This window comes from Acomys minous (genome assembly GCF_964271855.1).
Source record: "Acomys minous genome assembly, chromosome: 3".
In the NCBI taxonomy this organism is placed as follows: Eukaryota; Metazoa; Chordata; class Mammalia; order Rodentia; family Muridae; genus Acomys; species Acomys minous.
The window spans coordinates 102,932,221-102,953,781 of record NC_140485.1 but is presented as its reverse complement, the minus strand read 5'-3'; the positions used below and the strand labels follow the sequence as shown (position 1 = coordinate 102,953,781).

At 43.3% G+C, this 21,561-nt stretch overlaps 1 protein-coding gene across 6 annotated transcripts in view; it reads left to right on the top strand.

Annotated features, from left to right (window-relative positions):
- Positions 1-21,561, top strand: part of ROS1 (ROS proto-oncogene 1, receptor tyrosine kinase) — a 146,041-nt gene that overhangs the window by 61,487 nt on the left and 62,993 nt on the right. For 5 of the 6 annotated variants that reach the window (XM_084777297.1, XM_084777299.1, XM_084777298.1 and 2 more), the window contains 12 exons: positions 2,124-2,620; positions 5,278-5,490; positions 6,371-6,481; positions 7,594-7,772; positions 8,557-8,748; positions 11,709-11,809; positions 13,005-13,219; positions 13,705-13,865; positions 14,219-14,363; positions 16,880-17,142; positions 19,924-19,987; positions 20,264-20,466. In XM_084777297.1, the coding sequence (XP_084633423.1) occupies positions 2,124-2,620; positions 5,278-5,490; positions 6,371-6,481; positions 7,594-7,772; positions 8,557-8,748; positions 11,709-11,809; positions 13,005-13,219; positions 13,705-13,865; positions 14,219-14,363; positions 16,880-17,142; positions 19,924-19,987; positions 20,264-20,466 (2,344 nt within the window). The remainder of the gene's footprint in view (positions 1-2,123; positions 2,621-5,277; positions 5,491-6,370; positions 6,482-7,593; positions 7,773-8,556; positions 8,749-11,708; positions 11,810-13,004; positions 13,220-13,704; positions 13,866-14,218; positions 14,364-16,879; positions 17,143-19,923; positions 19,988-20,263; positions 20,467-21,561) is intronic. The other variant, XM_084777300.1, reaches the window with a different exon arrangement.

Sequence of the window (21,561 nt, the reverse complement as noted above, 5' to 3'; positions counted from 1 at the left end):
GATTCCTATCTCAAAGTGAGTTTGTGTCTTGAGGTTTTTACCTTAGGCTGGAATGTGGGCACAGTTATAAAGATTTGGGCAGCTCAAGAGGCATGAGAGTGGACTGAGTAATGACAAGAAAAAAAATGGCCTAACAGTGGCGATGCAAGTTGGAATGTAATAATGCTCATGAGCATCTATTTTCATGATCACAAATTCGAAATCAGCTATAAGTTAGTGCACTGCCTGCCCCCCCAAGGTTCCTCAGCTTTGGATGTCCTGGACTCACTTTGTAGACCAGGCTGGCCTCGAACTCACAGAGATCTGCCTGCCTCTGCCTCCCTGAGTGCTGGGATTAAAGGCATGTACCACCATGTCCAGATAATTAATGCTTTTTTATACCAATTAGATTTATTTATGTTTGTTTTATTTTATTTTATTTTTTGAGACAAGCGCTGGGAATGCAGGTATGTGCCACCACGCCTAGCTAAATCTTTAAAAAAATTTATTTATTTTCTATGTATGAGTTTTTTATTCACCTATATGTCTGTGCATCAATTATATGCCTGGCTTCTGAGGAGGCCAGAAGAAAGTATCAGGTCCCCTGGATTGTGAGCTACCATGTCGGTGCTAGGAATCGAACTCAGGTCCTCTGGAACAGCAGTAAGTCGTTCTTAACTGCTGAGCCATCTCTCCAGCTAAATTTTTACTTTGATGTTTGATTGTTGGTAAAATATTGAACCGTGTGTTTTCTTTTTTCTGTGTTAAAATATTCCCTGCTCATTGCTATAAGGCTAGATTCTACATAGGCTATGCATACATCTTCAAAACATGTTTTATTTTTATGTGTGTACATGTGTTTGCATGTGAGTACAGGTGCCTTCAGAGGTCAGAGGCCTGAAGTCTCTTGGAGTTACAGGCTGTTGAGTTGTCTGATAGAGGTGCTGGGAAGAGAATTCCTGCCTTCTGGAAGAGCAGAAAGTGCTCTTACCCACTGAGACACCTCTTCAGCCCCTTGGACGTGCACCTTTAATTATTCTATTGGCTTCCTTTCTCTGATAGTTAGGTGGTCCTGCTCAGCATTTTTGGTCACCTGGTGGCTATTTCTTCCTGGTTTACAAAATGAAACATTTATATTTGCCTGTTTCACTTATAGACAGATATATTTTTTAAAAGTTTAGATGACGTCAGATACAAAGTAGTTCTGTTAATTGTAGCAAAATACAAGTGGCTTAAACGGTTTGCTTCTTCTGTTTATCATTCTCAATGCATGAGAAAAATTTATTGACATAATTTGACTTAAGAAGTTCGAAGCTGGGCGTGGTGGTGCATGCCTGTAATCACAGCACTCTGGGAGGCAGAGGCAGGAGGATCAGTGTGAGTTTGAGGTTGAGGCCAACCTAGTCTACAGAGTGAGTCCAGGACAGCCAAGGCTATACAGAGAAACCTTATCTTAAGAAAAAAAAAAGAATTTGGATATTATAGAGGAAACACATTTAGAAACTCGTGTGTGTGTGTGTGTGTGTGTGTGTGTGTGTGTGTGCACGCGCACACACACATGCACACTCATCTGTGCACACATGGTGACTAGAGGACAAGCTGGGTGTCCTTCCCTATCACACTCTGTTTATTGGGACAGAGTTTCTCACTGAACCCACAGTTTAGCATTTTCTGATAGACTTGCTTGCCAACCAGCCTCCAGGATTTGCATCCCCACTACCACTAGATTTACAGATGTGCGCAGCTGTGGTTGGCTTCACGTGGGCTCAGGGATCCACACTCAGATCTTTCTGCTTACCTGGCAAGTACTTCACTCACTTGACCATCTCTACAGCCCTAACTACTTGATTTTCACATAATATGCTTACCTCTGAAATCCTTAAAATATGTTTTAGTCTTAACTCCGATTCCTCAAAAAGTTCCCTATAAACATTAAAAGACCAAGCGTCATAACACAGGATGGAGTTTCCAGCCTTCTACTTTCTACCTGTAATCAGTGAGGCATATTTCCGGCTTTGATCTTTATCGCCGGGCACCTTGGGAAGTCTTGGGATATTGTGTAACGGGCTAAAGCAATTAACCCGGGAGGTTACACAGCCGCCCTTGTGCTGAATTACATCAGACTTCTCTTGTCTCTCTGTCAGGTACGTCTTTTATCTCCTGAGAGATGGTATTTACAGAGCCAATCTCCCTTTGCCATCTGGCAGGGACGCCAAGGCTGTGCGTATTGTGGAGAGTGGCGCATTGGAGGCCTTTGCGGTCAAGCCGCAGTCCAAGCGAATCATTTACTTCAATGCCACCACACAACTCTTCATGTCAACATTCCTGGACGGCTCGGCTTTCCATCGGGTCCTGCCTTGGGTCCCCCTCAGGGACGTGAAGAGCTTTGCTTGCGAGAACAATGACTTTCTCATCACAGATGGCAAGGCCATTTTCCGGCAGGACTCCCAGTCCTTCAATGAGTTCATCGTGGGATGTGACCTGAGTCACATAGAAGAATTTGGGTTTGGTAACTTGGTCATCTTTGGCTCATCCGTCCAGTCGTACCCTCTGCCAGGCCCTCCACAGGAGCTCTCAGTGCTCTTTGGTTCCCGGGAGGCGCTTATTCAGTGGAAGCCTCCTGCTCTCGCCATAGGAGCCAGTGAGTGTGCTGTCCTCGGGGTGACTACTGGCCAGCTGGAAGGGAGAGAGGCTACAACGGCTCAGCATAGGGATTCATCTTTGGAGAGCCCGAGTCTACTCTTTAGTCAGAGCTTGTGCCCACTTAGCTCAAATAGTGTCTGGATTCTTACCTTGTGTTTATTACGATTAGCCTTGTTAAGTAGTGGTAGGAGCAGACCCCAACTGAATAGCCCAGCCATTTTTGGACATATATTATGAATAGCTTTGGACATATATTATGAGATATACCGACTTTCTAGTCTGAATGGTGACTAGCCAGGAGTATAACACACTTGGGCTCGGGGCTTGCATGAATTTTAGCCATTCCCTGAAGCTTTCTGAACTTGGCTTTCCATCTGTGGATAGAATGCATGTGGTAGGAAGCTTGGTCACTAGAGCTTTTTTTGTAAAAGAAGGATGCCTTTGTTAGGGGTTTCTTCCTGTGATGAGACACCATGGCCATAGCGAGTGACATTTAGTTGAACCTGGCTCATAGTTCAGAGGTTTAGTCCATTATCATCATGGCGGCATGCAGGCGGACATGGTGCTGGAGAAGGAGCTAAGAGTTCTGTATCTGTCTTGGCAGCCAGCAGGAAGAGACAGTGAGCCACTAGGCCTTCCTTGAGCTCCTGAGACCTCAAAGCTCCAGCCCCCCACCAGTGACACACTTTCCCCAACAAGGCCACACCTCCCTGTGAGCCTATGGGACCGTTTTCATTCAGATCACCACAAAGGGTAAACCATTTCAGCTTTGTGGACAGATGGTCACTGTTGCCACCACTTAACAGTGTTGCTGGAAGCAGCTACGGACCATCCATAAATGGGTCACTGAAGCTGTGTCTGAATATAACCTTCCTGACAGAACCAGGCACTGGGCAGCTTTGCCCTGTGGACCGTTTGCCAGCCTCTGATCCATCAGGCAGAACTGTTTAGTACAGTTTGCTACTTTTTTACTTTATGACAAACTTATTATGCCTATTTGCTACATAGACCCCCAAATGGGCTGGAAATGAGGGCTGGAGGTGTAGCTCGGTTGATCAAGTGCTTTCCTAGCATGTACCACGCCCTGAGTTCAATCCCCAGCAATGCATAAACTGGACGTGGTGGTGCACACCTGCAATCGCAGCACTCAGGAGGTAGAGGTAGGAAGATTACAAGTTCAAGGTCATCCTCTGCTATGTAGGAAGTTTGGGGATAAGCCTGGGATACATGAGGAGACAGCCCTGGCTGTTCTGGACTCCCTTTGTAGACTAGGCTGGCTTTGAACAGAGATTCACCTGCCCCGCTGCCCCTGCCTCCCGAGTGCTTGGGTTAAAGGGATGGCCCACCCCACCCGGCTTACTTGTTCCTCATGATTAGGAAACTGGAACAGGTCTGAGTGACTATCCATTGCAGATGTGCAGACATGCTTGTGGCTCCTCTCCCTATGGTGGCCGGAGACGGAAAGGGCCATTTTTTTCTTTTATATTAAGAGTGTGGTTATGTGGGGTAGTGTGATAGGAAACCTTTCTAATGGATAAGAGTCTACCGTATAGAACGAATGACGCTTCTAGGTGGGCGTGGCGGCACATACTTATAATCTTAGCACTTGAGCGGTTGAGGCCAGGAGAGTTTAAATTCGAGGCTATCCAGGGATACATGGTGAAATCTCAACTCAAAGATGCTTTTAAAAGTATACTTTAGGGAGCTGGAGAGATGGCTCAGTGGTTGGGAGCACTGGCTGTTCTGGAGGACCCGGGTTCAATTCCCAGCACCCGCATGGCTGCTCACAACTGTCTGTAACTCCAAAACCTGACACCCACAGACATACAATGCAATACAAAAATAAATTATTATTTTTTTTAAAAAAAGTACACTCGCTAGGCGTGGTGGCACATGCCTTTAATCCCAGCACTCGGGAGGCAGAGACAGGTGGGTTGCTGTGAGTTGAAGGCCAGCCTGGTCTACAAAGCGAGTCCACGACAGCCAAGGCTAACACAGAGGGACTGTGTCTTGAAAAACCAAAACCCCAAACCAAAAAAAAAAAATTACACTCCAGGGGGCTGGAGAGGTGACTCAGTGCTTAAGAGCACCGTCTGCTTGTCGCAAGCACATGGTGGCTCACACCACCTATAATGAGATCTGGTGCCCTCTTCTGCAGATAAAGCACTCATATGCAATAAATAAAATAAAATTTAAAAAGTATACGCATCATGCCAGGCGTGGTGACACACGCCTTTAATCCCAGCACTCAGGAGGCAGAGGCAGGCAGATTGCTATTGAGTTCGAGGCCAGCCTGGTCTACAAAGTGAGTCCAAGACAGCTAATGCTACACAGAGAGACTCTGTCTTGAAAAACCAAATCAACAACAGCAACAACAACAACAACAACAGCAAAAAAAAAAAAAAAACCCCACCAAAAAAAGTACACTCTAACAGCCTTGCTTTTTGGAAATACTGTCCCCTTTAATAGAACTAAGTGAATGGCAGTAGAGGAATGGGTAGTGCCCTCGCCCTCACCTTACTGTCACACCGACCCCGGGAGTAGGATACACATGACTAGTAACTACTCTTCAGCTGAGATGATCAAGTTTTTGAGGATTTCCTTGGTCTGTCCTCGGGGTGTCTTCTCGGTCAATGACATTATCTGATTCTTTAGGTCCTTCCGCCTGGCAGAACTGGACTTATGAGGTAAGAGTGTCCTCCCAAGACCTTCCTGAAGTCACTCAAGTTTTCTCTAACATAAGCGGGACCATGCTCAGCGTACAGGAGCTGCAGAGTGCCACAAAGTATACGGTTTCTGTGAGAGCAAGTTCTCCTAAAGGCCCAGGCCCCTGGTCGGAGCCCTCAGTGGGTACCACCCTCGTACCAGGTGAGAACGGGCTATGCTCTAGGGAGGGATGCTAACAAGAAGGGGCTTAGCCCAAGTGTCCTTTATAATTTCCTGCTTCAGATGTTCTAAAGAGACAAGGAAGTGCTGTGCTGACCTATCGACGGTGGTTTTAATCTAGGATCAGGGAATCAAATAAATCACCACGGATATTTGTGTTTCGTACCTTGATACCTTTGCACCTCAAGATCCATTTGAAGAATAGATCTTCTTGGTTTTCTTAGTTTATTACATCACAGCATTCCTTACCTGTGAAGGTCTTGGATGGTCTTGGAGAAGCTGAGGGGTCTGTGGGTTACACTGAGTTTTGCCATCTTGGCTGAAGGAAATGGAAGGACAGTACCATCCCTTACACAGTCATTATCACAGCTGCTGCTGGATTCTTTGAACGGGTTCACAGAAAAAGGCAGCTGTGGGTAGTGAGCGTGGCTCTGGTGAAAGACAAGGGCATGACCACGAGTGTCTCGCAAGGCACTGCTGGACACAGCTACAGAGACAGCATGCTTACGCTTCCCTTTTCATATTCACATTGAAATATTTATGTAAAAATCAGAATAATATTTAACAGGATAGACGGTTCTACTAAGCACATGCAATTACTTACATTAGTCGATAATATTCTTCAAAATGTAGATATTTTACTTTAATGAAAGCATGCTATAATTGGGTGCTGTTGGCACATGGCTCTAATCATAGCACTTGGGAAGCAGAGGCAAGCAGATCTCTATGAGTCTGACACCAGGCCGGTCTACATAGACTGTTCTAGGCCATCTAGGGCTTCATAGTGAGACCCTGCCTTTTTTAAAAAAAAGTATGCTTTGTGTGATATTTCTTGTTACTTTCTTTTTATTTTGCCATATAGCTACTGAGCCACCATTCATCATGGCCGTGAAAGAAGACGGGCTTTGGAGCAAACCACTTGGTAGTTTTGGCCCAGGAGAGTTCCTATCCTCTGACATAGGAAACGTGTCAGGTAGATACTCTCTCTGACCCAGGTGTAGGTTCCTGCTTAGGTGTCTTGCCAGGTGACTCAGCAAAGGGACAACCCTGAGTTCTGGCTGCCAGGGCAACTACAAAGGGAAAGATTTGCCAGCACGGCTGTGAAAGTGTCAGCTCTTAGGTAGGAATGATTTTATTACACAAAAACTGGAGATTATTTATTGTGTCTGCTGCAGAAGGGCTTCATGGATGCCCATGAGTTTTAATTTATCAGTATTGCCCCAAAATAGCAGCCTGTCTTGTTCTGCTATGGCAGCTTTTTTTAGATGATTTACTGTGCCTTTGACATAAGGAGAACTGCTGTGTAGCATTTTAGACAGTTCTGGGAAGAATGGTTGACGAGGAGAGATTCCGAGGTTATATTGTGACTTGGCCTGTAAGCCCCAATAGCCTTTGCTCCCAACAGGGGAGCTGGGCTGGGAAGGTCAGTGTGACGCTAGTGGAAAGAGCATGACTTGGAGCTGTTTGGAAGCGTGGCTCTCTCTCTTTGATCTTTGAGGCCTCAGACAGACTAGATAATCTCCTGGAATCTAAGAAAATGGTAATTGTATTTGCCATTGCTGTTTCAGGAGCTAAACACCTTGGACAATGGGATTTGGGGCTTGTTTGTTTGTTTGTTTGTTTGTTTCTGAGACAGGGTTTCTCTGTGTAGCCCTGGCTGTCCTGGACTCATTTTGTAAACCAAACTGGCCTGGAACTCACAGAAAAATCCATGTGCCTCTGCCTCTCGGAGTGCTGGGATTATAGGTGTGTGCCACCACCCCCAGCAAGATTTGGGGCTTATTTTTTCCTGAAATATTCTTTGTAGTGTGTGAGAGACAGGCTTTATAAAGGCCTGGTTGGCTTGGAGCTTACTATATAGATCAGTCTGGCCTCAAATATGCACACATCCAACACTCTGTCTCCCAAGGACAGGAATTAAAGGCCTGCACCAACACAAGCATTCTGAAATGTGCCCGGCAGACCCTTAAGTTCTTATGAAGAGCTATGTCCACACTACACGTTACGGGCATCAGTGTGATTGATTCATTCCACTTCTATTAGCACACATGACGACAGGTGCTGTTTGTCTGTCTTTGTTTTGAGATATGGATTGGTATAACAACAGCCTGTACTACAGCGACACAAAAGGCAACGTCTACGTGCGCCCACTGAGTGGGATGGATATCTCAGAGAATTTTCACATACCCAGCATTGCAGGAGCTGGTGCTTTGGCCTTTGAGTGGCTGGGCCACTTTCTCTACTGGGCTGGGAAGACATATGTGGTAAGTCAGAGCCTGGCACTGTGGGTGCTCCAAACCAATGCCTGCCCACATCAGTGACTTGCATGACATAGAGCTATTTCTCCAGCCATGGAACTGATATCTTAAAAAAAAAAAAGTACAGTGCCTGTCATAAAGCAGGTACTCAATAATTGTAAGAATTAAAATTAGGACAATATGTAGTGAAAAAGGAGCAAGGAGAAAGCTCATCTTCTATAAAGACTTGCATATCCCTTTCAGTCTAAGACAATTCTCTTCTTTTTGGTGGTCATGGGGATGAAGAGAGTCTTGCACATGCTAGGCTATGCTCTTCCATTGAGCTACATTCCCAGCCCTCAGTCAAACACTAAGAATGTCACCGAGCATGGCAGTACATACTTTTCATCCCATCCCAGCTGCCATCCCAGAGCTAGACGGATTTCCGAGTTCAAGGCCAGTCTGACGAGAGATCTAGGCCAACCATGGCTACCTAGAGAGGCTCTGAAAAAAAAAAATAAGAAGGTACTCGGATTGAATATATAATTAGAAGTGCTGAGTGCTTTAACTCAACACTCTTCTCTTAGATGTGAAAAGGAGGCGGTCTATGGAGACAGTTGCCATGTCTGTTATCATTTCCCAGGGCTTAGCCCACGACCCGGCAACCACAGAGCACTGATAAATAAATATCTGTGGTTGAATGAGTAGATGAACATACAAAAGAGTGAGAGGACTTACTAACGGTTGAGTCACACCAGTCAGAAATAATGATGCCATTTGAAAGTGATTGCCTGGCGACACTGTCTTGCAGATTCAAAGGCAGTCCGTGTTGACGGGACACACAGACATTGTGACTCACGTGAAGCTGTTGGTGAATGACATGGCCGTGGATTCCGTCGGCGGCTATCTGTACTGGACTACACTCTACTCCGTTGAAAGCAGCAGACTAAACGGAGAAAGTTCCCTTGTACTGCAGGCTCAGCCCTGGCTGTCTGGAAAGAAGGTGACGAACTGAAAATTGGGATGTAGTTATTTAGTGGTACTGAAGGGCGTCAACCTGGAGAAATGACAATACTTCCCCCGTTTATTTTAGTTGAGAAAATACTGTTAAGAGTGTGATCGCTTTATGACCAGAATTTCCCCAGACCTTATTTGGTAGTCAGAACTGATTACTTACTAAGTTCAAGTATAACATGGAGACTTTTGTAGTTTGGCAGCTTTTAAACATTAATACATGTATATAATGCACTCTGGTCACTCCCTTACTCTCATTTTCCTTCCATCTCTATCGATCTCCACGCGTTTCTACCAGTCTCTTTCTTAGATTCATGGCTTTCGGTTTTGTTCTGTGATTGATTTGGTTTGACCAGGCACCATCTGCATGATCACTGGATTCAACCACGCAGTGGAGCTAAGTGGGGTCACCAGTGGACACACAACAGAAGGCAGTGCTCCTCCTCTTTCTGAATCTATAGTAGCATATAGTTCGGATGTGACCTGACTGTTGATGGGCCGCACTGTTGCTCTGACTGAGTACAGCCATCCTTAACTGCTGTGAGTTCATGAGTCCAACGGCTGTGCCTCACCCAGATGGTGTCATTCCGTAGCCTTTCACTCTGTATTCTGTCTCTTGCATTCTTTCCCCCTGTCTCCTGCAATATTACCTGAGCCTGAGAGTAGACCAAATATATGCCTAGTAAACAGCTGAGCATTCATCTCTAACGTACTCTTAGCTCCTTGGCAGCCACAAGTCTCTACATTTGCCATTGTTTTGTTTTTCCCAAGACAGGGTTTCTTTGTGTAACAGCCCTGGCTGTCCTAGACTCACTTTGTAGACCAGGCTGGCCTTGAACTCACAGATCTCTACCTCCCTTTGCCTCTTGAGTGCTGGGATCAAAGGTGTGTGCCAGCATACCTGGGAACATTTGCCATTGTTAACTAAAAAGAGGCTTCTGTGGTTAAGGCTAAAATTTGCCTTTATTTATAGATATAAACATAAATATTTACAAGGCAATTTGTGTTATGTAAATAAAGCTAAACAACATTTTTTATTTCCTTCTCTAGGGCCTATTAAGTCCCCTGACATGGGTTTTAACTAGGATTTCAGTACTGAGCATGGATTCCCTCCTGTGATGTGAGCCTCAAATACAGTCATAAAGTTGGTTACCCCATGCCCTTTAACAGTTGTGCCACTATTGCACTATTTTGGCCACATCTTGCTCCTTAGGTTAGTCTTGTAGTTACTAGGGTTCAAATGTGGTTTTGTAGCCAAGTACTTCCTAGTGGTTCCTTTGCAGTAAGGTAAACTGTCAGGAAGTATTTTTTAGTTCTTGGACATCTTATTGACTTCTTTTGAAGTTGTGGTATAGGCGCTCTTTTTTTTTTTTTAATATTGTGAATCTCTTTTTCTTTTCTTTTTAAAAAGTATTTTATTTAATTTTAATTTATTTGCATTGGTTTGAGGGTGTCAGATCTTGGAGTTACAGCCAGTTGTGAGCTGCCATGTGGGTTCTGGGAATTGAACCTGGGTCCTTTGAAGAGCAGGCAGTGCTCTTAACCACTGAGCCATCTCTCCAGCCCTAGGCGCTCGTTTTAAACTGTACCTCCCTTCCAGCCTCCAACCTTAGATAGGAAAGAAAGAAGGTTACAAGGGAAAGGGGATGAAGACCTCTTTAGACTTAGTTACAGCTGGCTGGGGTCATCAGGTTCTTTGGGAAAATACCAGTCATCAGGATACCTAGCAGTCCAGCAACAGCAAATGGTAAACACAGCAGGACAAACAAGCAGCTTTGTTCCTCCTCTGTACATCTCCCTGAAGCCCCTTCCTCTCTCTAGGCTCTGGTATTTATACTCTCCCAGAGTCCTCAGATTCCTCTAACACCAGCTGGCATAGACCATGCTCTCTAACAGGTTGTTATCAGCTGTGGATAAACTAAAGCAGTCCCATATCCCACACGGGATTAAAACAAAAACATGTTTACATAACATAACTGAGTTTTTTAAAAAATCAAAACTTCTACTACAATAGGGTGCATCTTAGTAATTAAACCTACAAGAAGAACATTATGATGGGTGGATCTGGGCCCAGGGGTCCTGCCCAAACTATGGCACCAGCCAAGGACAATATGTGCAGTAAATTTCAAACCCCTACCCAGATCTATCCAATGGACAGGACATTCTCCACAGTTGAGTGGAGAGTGGGGTCCAACTTTCACACGAACTCTGGTGCCCCATATTTGACCACGTCCCCTGGATGGGGAGGCCTGGTGGCACTCAGAGGAAGGACAGCAGGCTACCAAGAAGAGACTTGATACCTTATGAGCATATACAGGGGCAAGAGGTCCTCCTCAGTCATAGTCATAGGGGAGGAGAGTAAGGGGAAAATGGGAGGGAGGGAGGAATGGGAGGATACAAGGGATGGTTTAACAATAGAGATATAATATAAATAAATTAATAAAATGTATTTTAAAAAGTAATTGAGAGTAAAACTCTATTGCCTGCATTCTTGGAGAACAACTGGTTTAAGCAACAAGTCATTCTCCTGTTTGGGTAAAGATTCTAAAGTTACAGCTAGTTTTAGACAAGACTTGATGCCAACTCCATTTCAAATGGAGCAGCTCTGGAGTGGGCTGCAAATTGTATTCTTCAAAAGTTTTGGGGTACTGCTCAGCTAAGAATCCCACTTTGGTAATTACCAGAACTAAGTACATAAAACTGAATACCTGGTATTCTTGTCTTAGGAAGAATTTCAGGAAATTTATGCACATTTCTATAAATTATATTTATATTATCTTGATAGTTCATTATTCAAAAGATGTTGAGAAATCTATAGTTGGAGTCTGACCTGATCACAAAGGTGATAATCTGTGTTTGATTCACTTTGGTTTTTTTTTTTTCAGGATGGGGGATTGAACAGATGTTGCAAGCATGCTGGCTCATTTTCTTACCTTATTTTCTGCTTAGGTTATTGCTCTAACACTAGACCTCAGTGATGGGCTCCTGTACTGGCTGGTGCAGGACAATCAGTGTATTCATCTGTACACAGCTGTTCTCCGAGGATGGAGGTGAGATAGTCCCTGGAAGTCTTTCTTACTGTCTTTTTATTTCCCGAGAAAGCCCCAATGGAGGGGAGTAGGCTTCACCTATACACAGACCTTTTGATATTGTTATGCTCATACTTTATAGATGGTTAAGTGAGAGGTTCAATTGTTTATGTGCAGGCCTACCTACTGCTTAAACATCAACCTATAATGATGCCAAATTCATTCATTCACAGAGGGGCACGGGGCTAATCAGATCGGCATGCTGGCTCTTTTTGTTGGTTTTATGTGAACTGCATTTCAGGTGAGATGACTGGGTGAAGTTATTAGGTAGACCAGAAGGATGCTCTCTCATGCCAGTGACGGATTAGTTTGTGTCTATGTGGATTAGGGTGTTTGTAGGCACAAAAGTGGACCTTCCATCCTGAGTAAATGCCCACAAATTCTTTCGTTTCTTGTTACTTCCTTTTCAATTCTTCTCAAATAGGGTTTTTCTTTTCTTTCTTTCTTTTTTTTTTTTTTTAAGTTATAATTGTGCTAGAGCCCTAACTCATACTGTCTCCAGTGTCGGGTTACTGTATGTCCTTGGCTACTCCAAGCCCTTCTGGCTCCATTCATATGATGTTGTTGAGCCTTTTGAAGAGATGGCTAGTTTGTACCATTTTTGAGGCCTTCTTTCCAGATGGTAACTTTTTCCTAAGGCTTGGAAAAATCTAGCACTGTTGCTTCTCCAACAGCAAGTGTTATGGAAGCAGAAAAAACCCAAAACAAACAAACAAACAAAAAACAACTAGATGTGAACCCTCTGCTAGTGAAGAAGTGAGAGTTCAGGTTGTAGTGTTAGTGTTACCCAAACCACGAGGATTTGCTCAAGCCCGAAACTTATGTATATTCTTGCAACTGCACTTTCTCTTGTTCTCCTCCTATCTCTCTCTCTCTCTCTCTCTCTCTCTCTCTCTCTCTCTCTCTCTCTCTATCCATCCATCATCTATATAGCTATCATGTTAATAAGAAAATTTGGTTTAAGTTTGGCAATATTATGAAAATAAAAACTTAGATTAATATGGAAATAAAAGTATTGAACATTCTTGCAACTTCTTTCTTGTTGTGCCCCCACATGCATGTATTCATTTAGAAGCACATAATTTCGTGAGAGCTTGTGTTCTCCCTCCTCCCTCCCCCACTAGATGCACATTCATTTTGCATTATGTTTTCGCAGTGCTGGGGATGCTACTATCACAGAGTTTGCAGCCTGGAGTACTTCGGAAATTTCCCAGAATGCACTGATGTACTACAGTGGTCGACTCTTCTGGATCAATGGCTTTAGGATCATTACAGCACAGGAAATAGGTCAGAGAACCAGCGTGTCTGTTTCGGAGCCAGCAAAATTCAACCAGTTCACGATCATACAGACATCCCTCAAGCCTCTGCCAGGTACAGTATTTTATCCAGTCCTATTCATGTGTCTTGTATGGGTATTTTGATATATATTTTCCCTCTTCCAGCGTAATTCTTAAGAAAACAAATATTAGTGTTCTTTTTATTTGTATATAGCAAATCTAATCTTAAGCCAAATTTACAGCCTGCAAATGTTAAATACAAATTTAAAGATATTTTTAAAGGAATGGAAAAAATGGACACTTATTTGTTTGTTTAGACACAAGGTCTCCTGGAGCCAAGATTGACAGAGGAGTCATTTTGTAGCTGCGACTGTTCTTCACGTTCTGATTTAAGTTAAATCCCTGTGCCTCCTCCTTCTGGTGGGTTTGTGGGCATGCACCACCACACCTGGCTTAATTCTAACAGTAAATTCTGCTGAATTTCTGTGATTCTATGCCCCCACCTCTCTTTCTCTCTCTCTCTCTCTCTCTCTCTCTCTCTCTCTCTCTCTCTCTCTCTCTCTCTCTCTCATTCCATAGGAAACTTTTCCTCTACTCCCAAAGTTATCCCAGATTCTGTCCAGGAGTCTTCATTTTGGATTGAAGGGCACAGTTCAAATTTCCAAATCCTGTGGAATGAGCCTCCTGCGGTGGACTGGGGCATAGTTTTCTACAGTGTGGAATTCAGCGCTCATTCTAAGGTATGCTGCTGGTTCAGTGCTGTTTCCCCCAGGCGCCTTCTCATCATGTCAGCTGTGCACAGGTTGTCTGTGCACTTAGCCACGCGTCTCTCTTTGGCTGTGCTTCTGTAGCGTTTGGTTACTAAGTGTATCCCTGCGAACGCTGTTGCTGCTGCCTCTGTTCTGTGCCAATTGTGGCGCTGGCTACAGTTTAATTGGTTCATCTCAAAGCCATTGCAATGATCAAAATGTGCATTTCCAAGCTTTCAAGTCTTGATTTTGAAAGTAAACCACAAGTTAGACGTTTTAGTTACTTGTGAGTGGAAAGAGTTAATAATTTCCCCTCTAAAATGTTTTTGTGCTTTGTATTTTAGTTCCTGGCTATTGAACAACAGCTTTTACCCGTTTTTACTGTGGAAGGGCTGGAGCCCTATGCCTCATTTAATCTCTCTGTCACTCCTTATACCTACTGGGGAAAGGGCCAAAAAACATCTTTATCACTTCGTGCACCTGAATCAGGTAAAATAAAATCTGCCTTTTCAAACAATAGTGAGGCACAGATTTTTTTTTTTTATTTGCCTGGTCTGGAATGGATAGTCAATACTAGTCAAAGTAACCTTTAGTTTTATAGAAGTATATAGATTCAATAACCTTTTGTTTATTTGTTTTTTCAGGCAGGGTTCCTCTGTGTAACAAATCCTATTGCTCTGGACTCGATTTGTAGACCAGGTTGGCCTTGAACTCACAGAGATCTGCCTGCCTCTGCCTCCTAACATCTTAGAGATTAGAATCACATCACCAAAATAGCCTGTAAATATTTTCCCAAAGATGAATATTTGAAAGATTAAGAACTATTTTTGCTGTACTGTGGGGGTATTTAAGAAGCAAAAAGTGTTTCAGGAAGTCTCTGAAACATCTCATCAGATGGACAGGATCTGAAGAGCAGCAGGCATTAACAATGCTGGCAACTCAGTGTTCTGAGCAGAAGTAACCTGTGTCCAGATTTTATGTTTCCTGGAAATATATTTGAGGAAAGAACACCAGCCTTATCCTCACAGGTGTCTATCTCTTTGAAGTGTACCAGGCACGCTTACAGGTGTCACACTTTTATTAAACATTTACTATCGTCCTATGCTTTATCCCCACACAGCTCTGAGGTACACAGGATAGGTGTTATAATCTATGGAAGTGAGAAGGGAAGTCCACTAGAAGCACGTGCGCAATAGCTGCCCAGTAGCAAGACCCTAATCCAGAGTTTTCACGGACCCTCACTGAGTCCAATGAAGTCATTTTTTTGCAAATATGGGTTAATGATAGTATCATATTAATTTAACTTCTATAAACTTCTTTTTTTTTAACTTCTATAAACTTATAATAGAGGACCCAGGAGGAAGTAAGAGCTCAGTAAACAGAAAGATCCATTTGGCAGTGCATTTTTTTTATGGTCTGATTTATTCAATAATATTTATCAAGGAGTCTCACAGCAGGAACATAGTAGAATATGAGCATGCTCTGCTCCAGGTAGCATTTGGGTCCAGGTACGCTCTAAGACCATCTCGGGCTTCTGGCTTTGGTAGCACAGTTCTGTGGAAAGGAACTTCACCGTATCTTTCAGGGGATTCCCCTAGGGGCCTATGGCAAACATCTGACAGATGTTGGGAGTGGTAAGGAAGAATAATGGAATTTTCCAAGACCTCAGAATGTTTGTAGCATAGCAAATACAGATTTTTATTAAGTACTTATTATATACCACTTCAATTCTAGATTTGGGGAGGTCAAATAAGAAAGACAAATAATTTTTGTTTGGAGTCCATAAAAACAGATTGAAAATGAGCACATTTGCTTCTAGTATAATAGAAATGAGGACGTGATGACCAAATTGAGAGCGGTGACCTACAACAGTCAGATAATGCTATGAAACCTTCAACTTTTGTAAAGATACCTCAGGTATTCCTAGAAGAGGGAGATGTACATGAATTTATATGGTGACAAAAGGCCCCTCAGTGCAGAGACTTCAGCTGGACTGTGAGAGATGGTGTAAGAAGAGACAAGTCTTAGTCGCTGTTAGTTCATTATCATCAGAGCAGGGAGCATGGTGGCATCCAGGCAGGCATGGCCCTGAAGCTGAGAGCTTTGTATCCTGAGACACAGGCAGCAGGGACAGAAAAAGACACTGGGCCTGGCACGGGCTTTTGAACCCTCATGGGCCATTACCCCAACAGATACACTTTCTTCAACAAGGCCACACACGTTCTAAATCCATTGAACATTCAAGTATATGAGCCTATGGGGGCCTATTCTTATTCAAACTACCACAGCGATTACACCATGAGGGACATAGAGTGTAAAAATGCCTGGTGATTACATAGAGGTGAGAGTGAGGAACACTGGGAAGCAGTGAAACTGGAAATGGGGAAGGCGTGGGACCTCGCAAAGGACAGAAGAAGAAGGACTGTGGAATAGAATGACTCAGGAATACATGGCTTAAGCCAACTCCAGCATAGCTGGGCATGGGATGCCCAAGCCACACTCTTGGGATACCTGTTGGTCAATTTCCATCACTTTTTGCCTTCTGGAGAGTTAGCATTCAACAGGGCCAGAATCCCTACATGCTGAACTCCTGAACTGAGTGAAGAGCAGTTATAGCTACTGCCTCCCCTCCTAATAACTAACATTAGCTAAACCACTCTATCAGGGCAAGAGTGAATGTTATACTGTTTCGGGGGGACAACCAATCACCTTTTAACTCTCTGGGGGTACAGATGAGAAAGATGGACTTCAATAGTAAATAAGAGGACATTGGGTAGGCTGTAAGGACATCATTGGGTAAGATGTAAGATCTGATGAAATATCAGAATGGGCTTCTGAAGAAACTTGTTGATTTTATGCCTCTAAGCAGAGCCCTAGGAATGAGAGCAATGAGCTTCAATCGTCTGGGATGAGAAATACTTCTGCTAGGATGTCCATGCCATGATCACGGGTATCAAACTCAGCCTTGTATTGCATCCTGCCCTGTCTATGTGTCTACTTTTCAGTTCCATCAGCACCAGAGAACCCCAGAATATTTATATTGTCAACTGGAAGATACACCAAAAAGAATGAAGTTATGGTAGAGTTTAGGTGGAATAAACCTAAACGTGAAAATGGAGTGCTAACCAAATTTGAAATTGTCTATCATGTATCTAAACAAAGTGGCGCCAACGAAACAACCAAAGACTGGATTTCTGTCAATGTCTCAGCCCTAGTGATGTCTTTTCAGCTTGAGGCCATGAGTCCTGGGTATACTGTTGCCTTCCAGGTATGAGAGAGAAAGCGGGACTCACATCTTTTTGTTTTTGGAATTTATTATTTTAACCTATGTTCTTGCATTTCTGCATTTGAGCATGTACATGTATGTGCATGGGGGCTAGAGACATTGAATCTCTTGACTGTCTCTCCCCATCTTGGGCTATGAATCTTGGTATTTTGGTTGAGAGTCTAACATTCAGTGGCTGAGCCATCATTCCAGCCCCATGATATGAATTTTAATAGTGTAATAATGGTAGTTCATTAAAAGACTGGGTTAAAGCCGGGTGTGGTGGCGCACACCTTTAATCCCAGCACTCGGGAGGCAGAGGCGGGCGGATCGCTGTGAGTTCGAGGCCAGCCTGGTCTACAAAGCGAGTCCAGGACAGCCAAAGCTACACAGAGAAACCCTGTCTCAAAAAACAAAAACAAAAACAAAACAAAACAAAAAAAAGACTGGGTTAAGAAGTCCTACTTTGTCCTCATGGTGGTCGCACACGCTTTTAATATCAGCACTCAGGAGGCAGAGGTGGATAGATCTCTGTGATTTTGAGGCAAACTTGCTTCACAAAGCAAGGTTCAGGAAGGGTAACAGAGAGAAACACTGTCTTGAAAAAAAAAAAAAAGAAGGATTCTTACGTTGTTAGTAATTTAATTTTACTGTGAGCAGAGGACCCAAGTGGTCAGAAGAAGTACAGAGGGCAGACAGCACAGCCAGGGTGAAGGATGTTTTGAAAACAGTCTTGCATTCAAAGCATTGTTCACATTTAGAGTAAGGCATTATGAGCTTGTGTACATACATAGGCTACCTACCACGGCCGGTTATTTTGTACTCATTATCACAGTTGGTCCCTGGATCTGTCAGCTGACTCCCAAGGCTGCATGATAGGGCAGTGATCTCCACATGCAACTTCTGTGGTTCTTTGCAACATGGGGCACAGTATCTCTGTGCGTTACCTGAATGCCCAGCCTTGGAACTTCATACAGAAAGAGAAGTTGAGGACCCGCATAGCTGATATCTCACACTAACCATCTGTCTATTAAGTGCAGAAAGGGATGAGGAGTGAGGAAGACAATCTATTGCCCTTGAACTCTAATACTTTCAATTTATGAGATAAGTTTTTACTTAAAATAGATAGCTTGATGATTTTCATTTCCTCATCGATTACTATATTCTTTTTTTTTGAAAAATCTCATGTGCCCTGGTGTTTTGCTTGCGTGTCTGTATGAGTGTGCTGGATCCCCTGGGTTGGAGTTTCAGACAGTTGAAAGCTGCCATGTGGGTGCTGAGAATTGAACCCAGGTCCTCTGGAAGAGCAGACCATGCTTCTAACCACTGAGCCGCCTCTCCAGCCCCTCAATCGCTATATTATTGATGGCAATACATATTTACATTTATTTTCTACATCTCCTGGGCAGAAGTGTTTTGCATATTATTTTGGAGGTGTTAGTTTCCTATGAATCTTTTTTGGGTAAAATTCAAATTTAATAATTATTAATCCCAGCACTCGGGAGGCAGAGTCAGGCGGATCGCTGTGAGTTCAAAGCCAGCCTGGTCTACAAAGTTAGTCCAGAGAACCTTGTCTCGAAAAACCAAAAAAAAAATATATATTAATAATTTATTAGGTATATATATGTGCTAATCAAGAGTCACAGATAGAAATTAAAAACAATACTAATTTCTATTCATTAAGACCAGCAAATGCTCCAGTTAGGTCTGTAATCTAACTGTGTCAGTCTACATTTATAGGTAGCTTCAAGTTTCACTCAGTAGAGAGCCACACCAAGTGGTAGGTCTGGTTACACCTAACACCGTCTTATTCAGAGTTGAAGACTGCTTGAGTTGACAAATGCACGCACAGACATTAGTTCATCGTATGGAAAAACACATTTAATGCTGGAAGTATATACTACAACAGTCTGGTGCTTTCTTGGTTCAGACCCTGTACTTTGAGGCCATCATCATACACGCCATTTTTTTTCTTGTAGCCTACTTTACATATCCAAGGTTTGGAAATGGAAATGATTTATTACGTGATAAAATATACTTAAAAGTTAAACTAAAAACGATCCTGTTGGCATGTAGCAGTGAAAAAGAAGATAAGCAAGTCTCAGAAGCTATGGTTCTTCCGTAGTCTCCACCCGTGTTTCGCCGAGGAGCTTAGACAAGACCCTGACGCAGTCTCTACTCCTATGTTGCTTTGAGGCACCAAAGAGAATGTGTGTGAAATGGACACTTGCTCTCAGGGAGGAGGCTTGGTTATTTTCTCCTTCGAATCCCCCTTTTAGGAAGCATAGTCCATTTAGCTTACCCTAATTTGTATGGTCTTATGTCTGTTAACTATTTTATACCACCTGATCTTGGAAAAAGTTCAAGACCTTTTATTTATTTAAAGAGATCTAACTGATGAGTAAAGATTGTATATGTCCCAGGTGTGATGAGTAGTGTTAAGTTGTGCACCTATTGGGTAAGGATTGACACAATCAAATTAGCAGGTACAGTTTCACATCTCTGTTACCCAACAAATCCCCAGATCTTTCCCACACAATGGAGATATTTACCATTCTTAACACTTTTCTAGACCAGAAAACCAACTGTGGGTACAGGTCAATATTTTCCCCTCAGTTATTTATTACAATATACTTAAATATAAACAATGATTTCAAATTATTTATAATGCATATTGGGTGTATACAACGAATTTTGCACACAATTTATCAGTCTTTAAATTTTGTGCTAATGGGAGAATCTATGAATATATTTTTAAATTTTTCTTTTGTTTTTAATCTTTAGGTTCGAGTCTTCACATCCAAAGGGTCAGGGCCGTTTTCTGATATAGTGATCGCTAACACTTCAGGTATTTGTTACCTAAAACTCCTTAAATGGTGATTTGAAAGTATACATTTTTGTTGCTAGTTTAGGAGTAGGAATGGCAGCTCTGGATTAAAAGTTACAGTCAGATAAAGTAATTTTTTCCCAAATTAAAGTAGTTTGAAGAAATTCAAGATCAGAGGGCCTAAAACTTTTCATTGAGTCTGAAGTGGCTCATGGATGTCAGCCCCGTTGGTGGTTTCTAATCTGAAGCTTGTTTTTTTTTTCCTATGTGTACTGTCCACTTACTTTTCACTTGCAGAAATCAAGCCACTTCCATATCTCATATCTCTACTTGGCAATAAGATCATGTTTCTAGATATGGACCAAAACCAAGTTGTGTGGACGTTTTCTACAGAGGGAGACGTCAGCACCGTGGGGTACACGGCAGATGATGAAATGGGGTACTTCGCTCAAGGAGACTCGCTCTTCCTTTTGAATTTGCGCAATCGGTCCAGCTCCAAGGTATTTCCCTTTGAGATTCCTTCGAAGTGCAGGATGTAGTTAAGATGATTGGCCAGTGGGTGACCCTTCAAGATTTGAACGATTGAAATAATAACTAAATATGCTGTCATTTAGCCACACATACATAAATAAAGGGTTTTGTGCGTGGGTCAGTCAAGATGCTTGTTGGGTTTTTGTTCCTGGGGTTATTGAGGGATGGTGACTTCTCTCAGAACAGGTATTTGACAGATTTAACCTAAGGAGGGAAGAGAAAGGTTGCTTTTTTTTTACTCATAGTTTTAGAAGCTTCGTCCGTAGTCATTTGGCCTTGGTGCTTTTGAGCCTGGAGCGAGGGTCCGCTTCATGGTAGGCAGTGCATCGAGCAGCTCAGGTGCTTGTCTCTTACGCGCCAGGGGACAGGCAGAAAGACACTTGGGTTCCACAGCCTCACACCCAGTTTTCCCAGCGACTCCTCACAGGGTACCCCCTCTACAGGCTCACCTCTTCCCGGTAGCCACAAGGTTGGGAGCGTGTCTTTAGCACACGGGTTTTGGGGTGGAAGCGTTACAGGCCTTGCTCTTCATAAAGCTGGTCTACTGACACTTGGAGGGCAGTACTGCATAATGACTAAGGTGGCGAGCGTCAGTGTCTGATCTCATGGGACTTATTTCTGCCTCTGCTGCTGGCGAGAGCCGAGACCAGAAAGTATTGACTCTCCAAGTGGCATCTGATCTTCGGCTTCCCATGGAGATCAAATAAGGTGATCGATTAACACACGTAGCACAAACGCCTGGTCGGTGGTAGCCATTCACTAAATATAAATTAATATCGAAGATAGAGTAGCGTAACTGCTATGCAGAGAGCTGGGTATGGTAGAAGAACAGCCCAGGCTAAGGTGGTACTCTGTCCAAAGCGGAGATCTGTTCTGCCTAGATGAGCCAGGTGAAGGTGGGGGAAGAAAAGCAGCAGGGGGCGCTCGAGGGTTAAAAAGTCTGGGCAACAAGGGAGCCACAGCGCGCTTCCCAGTAAGGAGAGGGAATGTGGGAGGGATAACAGAGGTCAGTCTAGAAGCTAAGAGTAAGCTGTTAGAGAAATTTAGTGTGTCATTTACGGGTC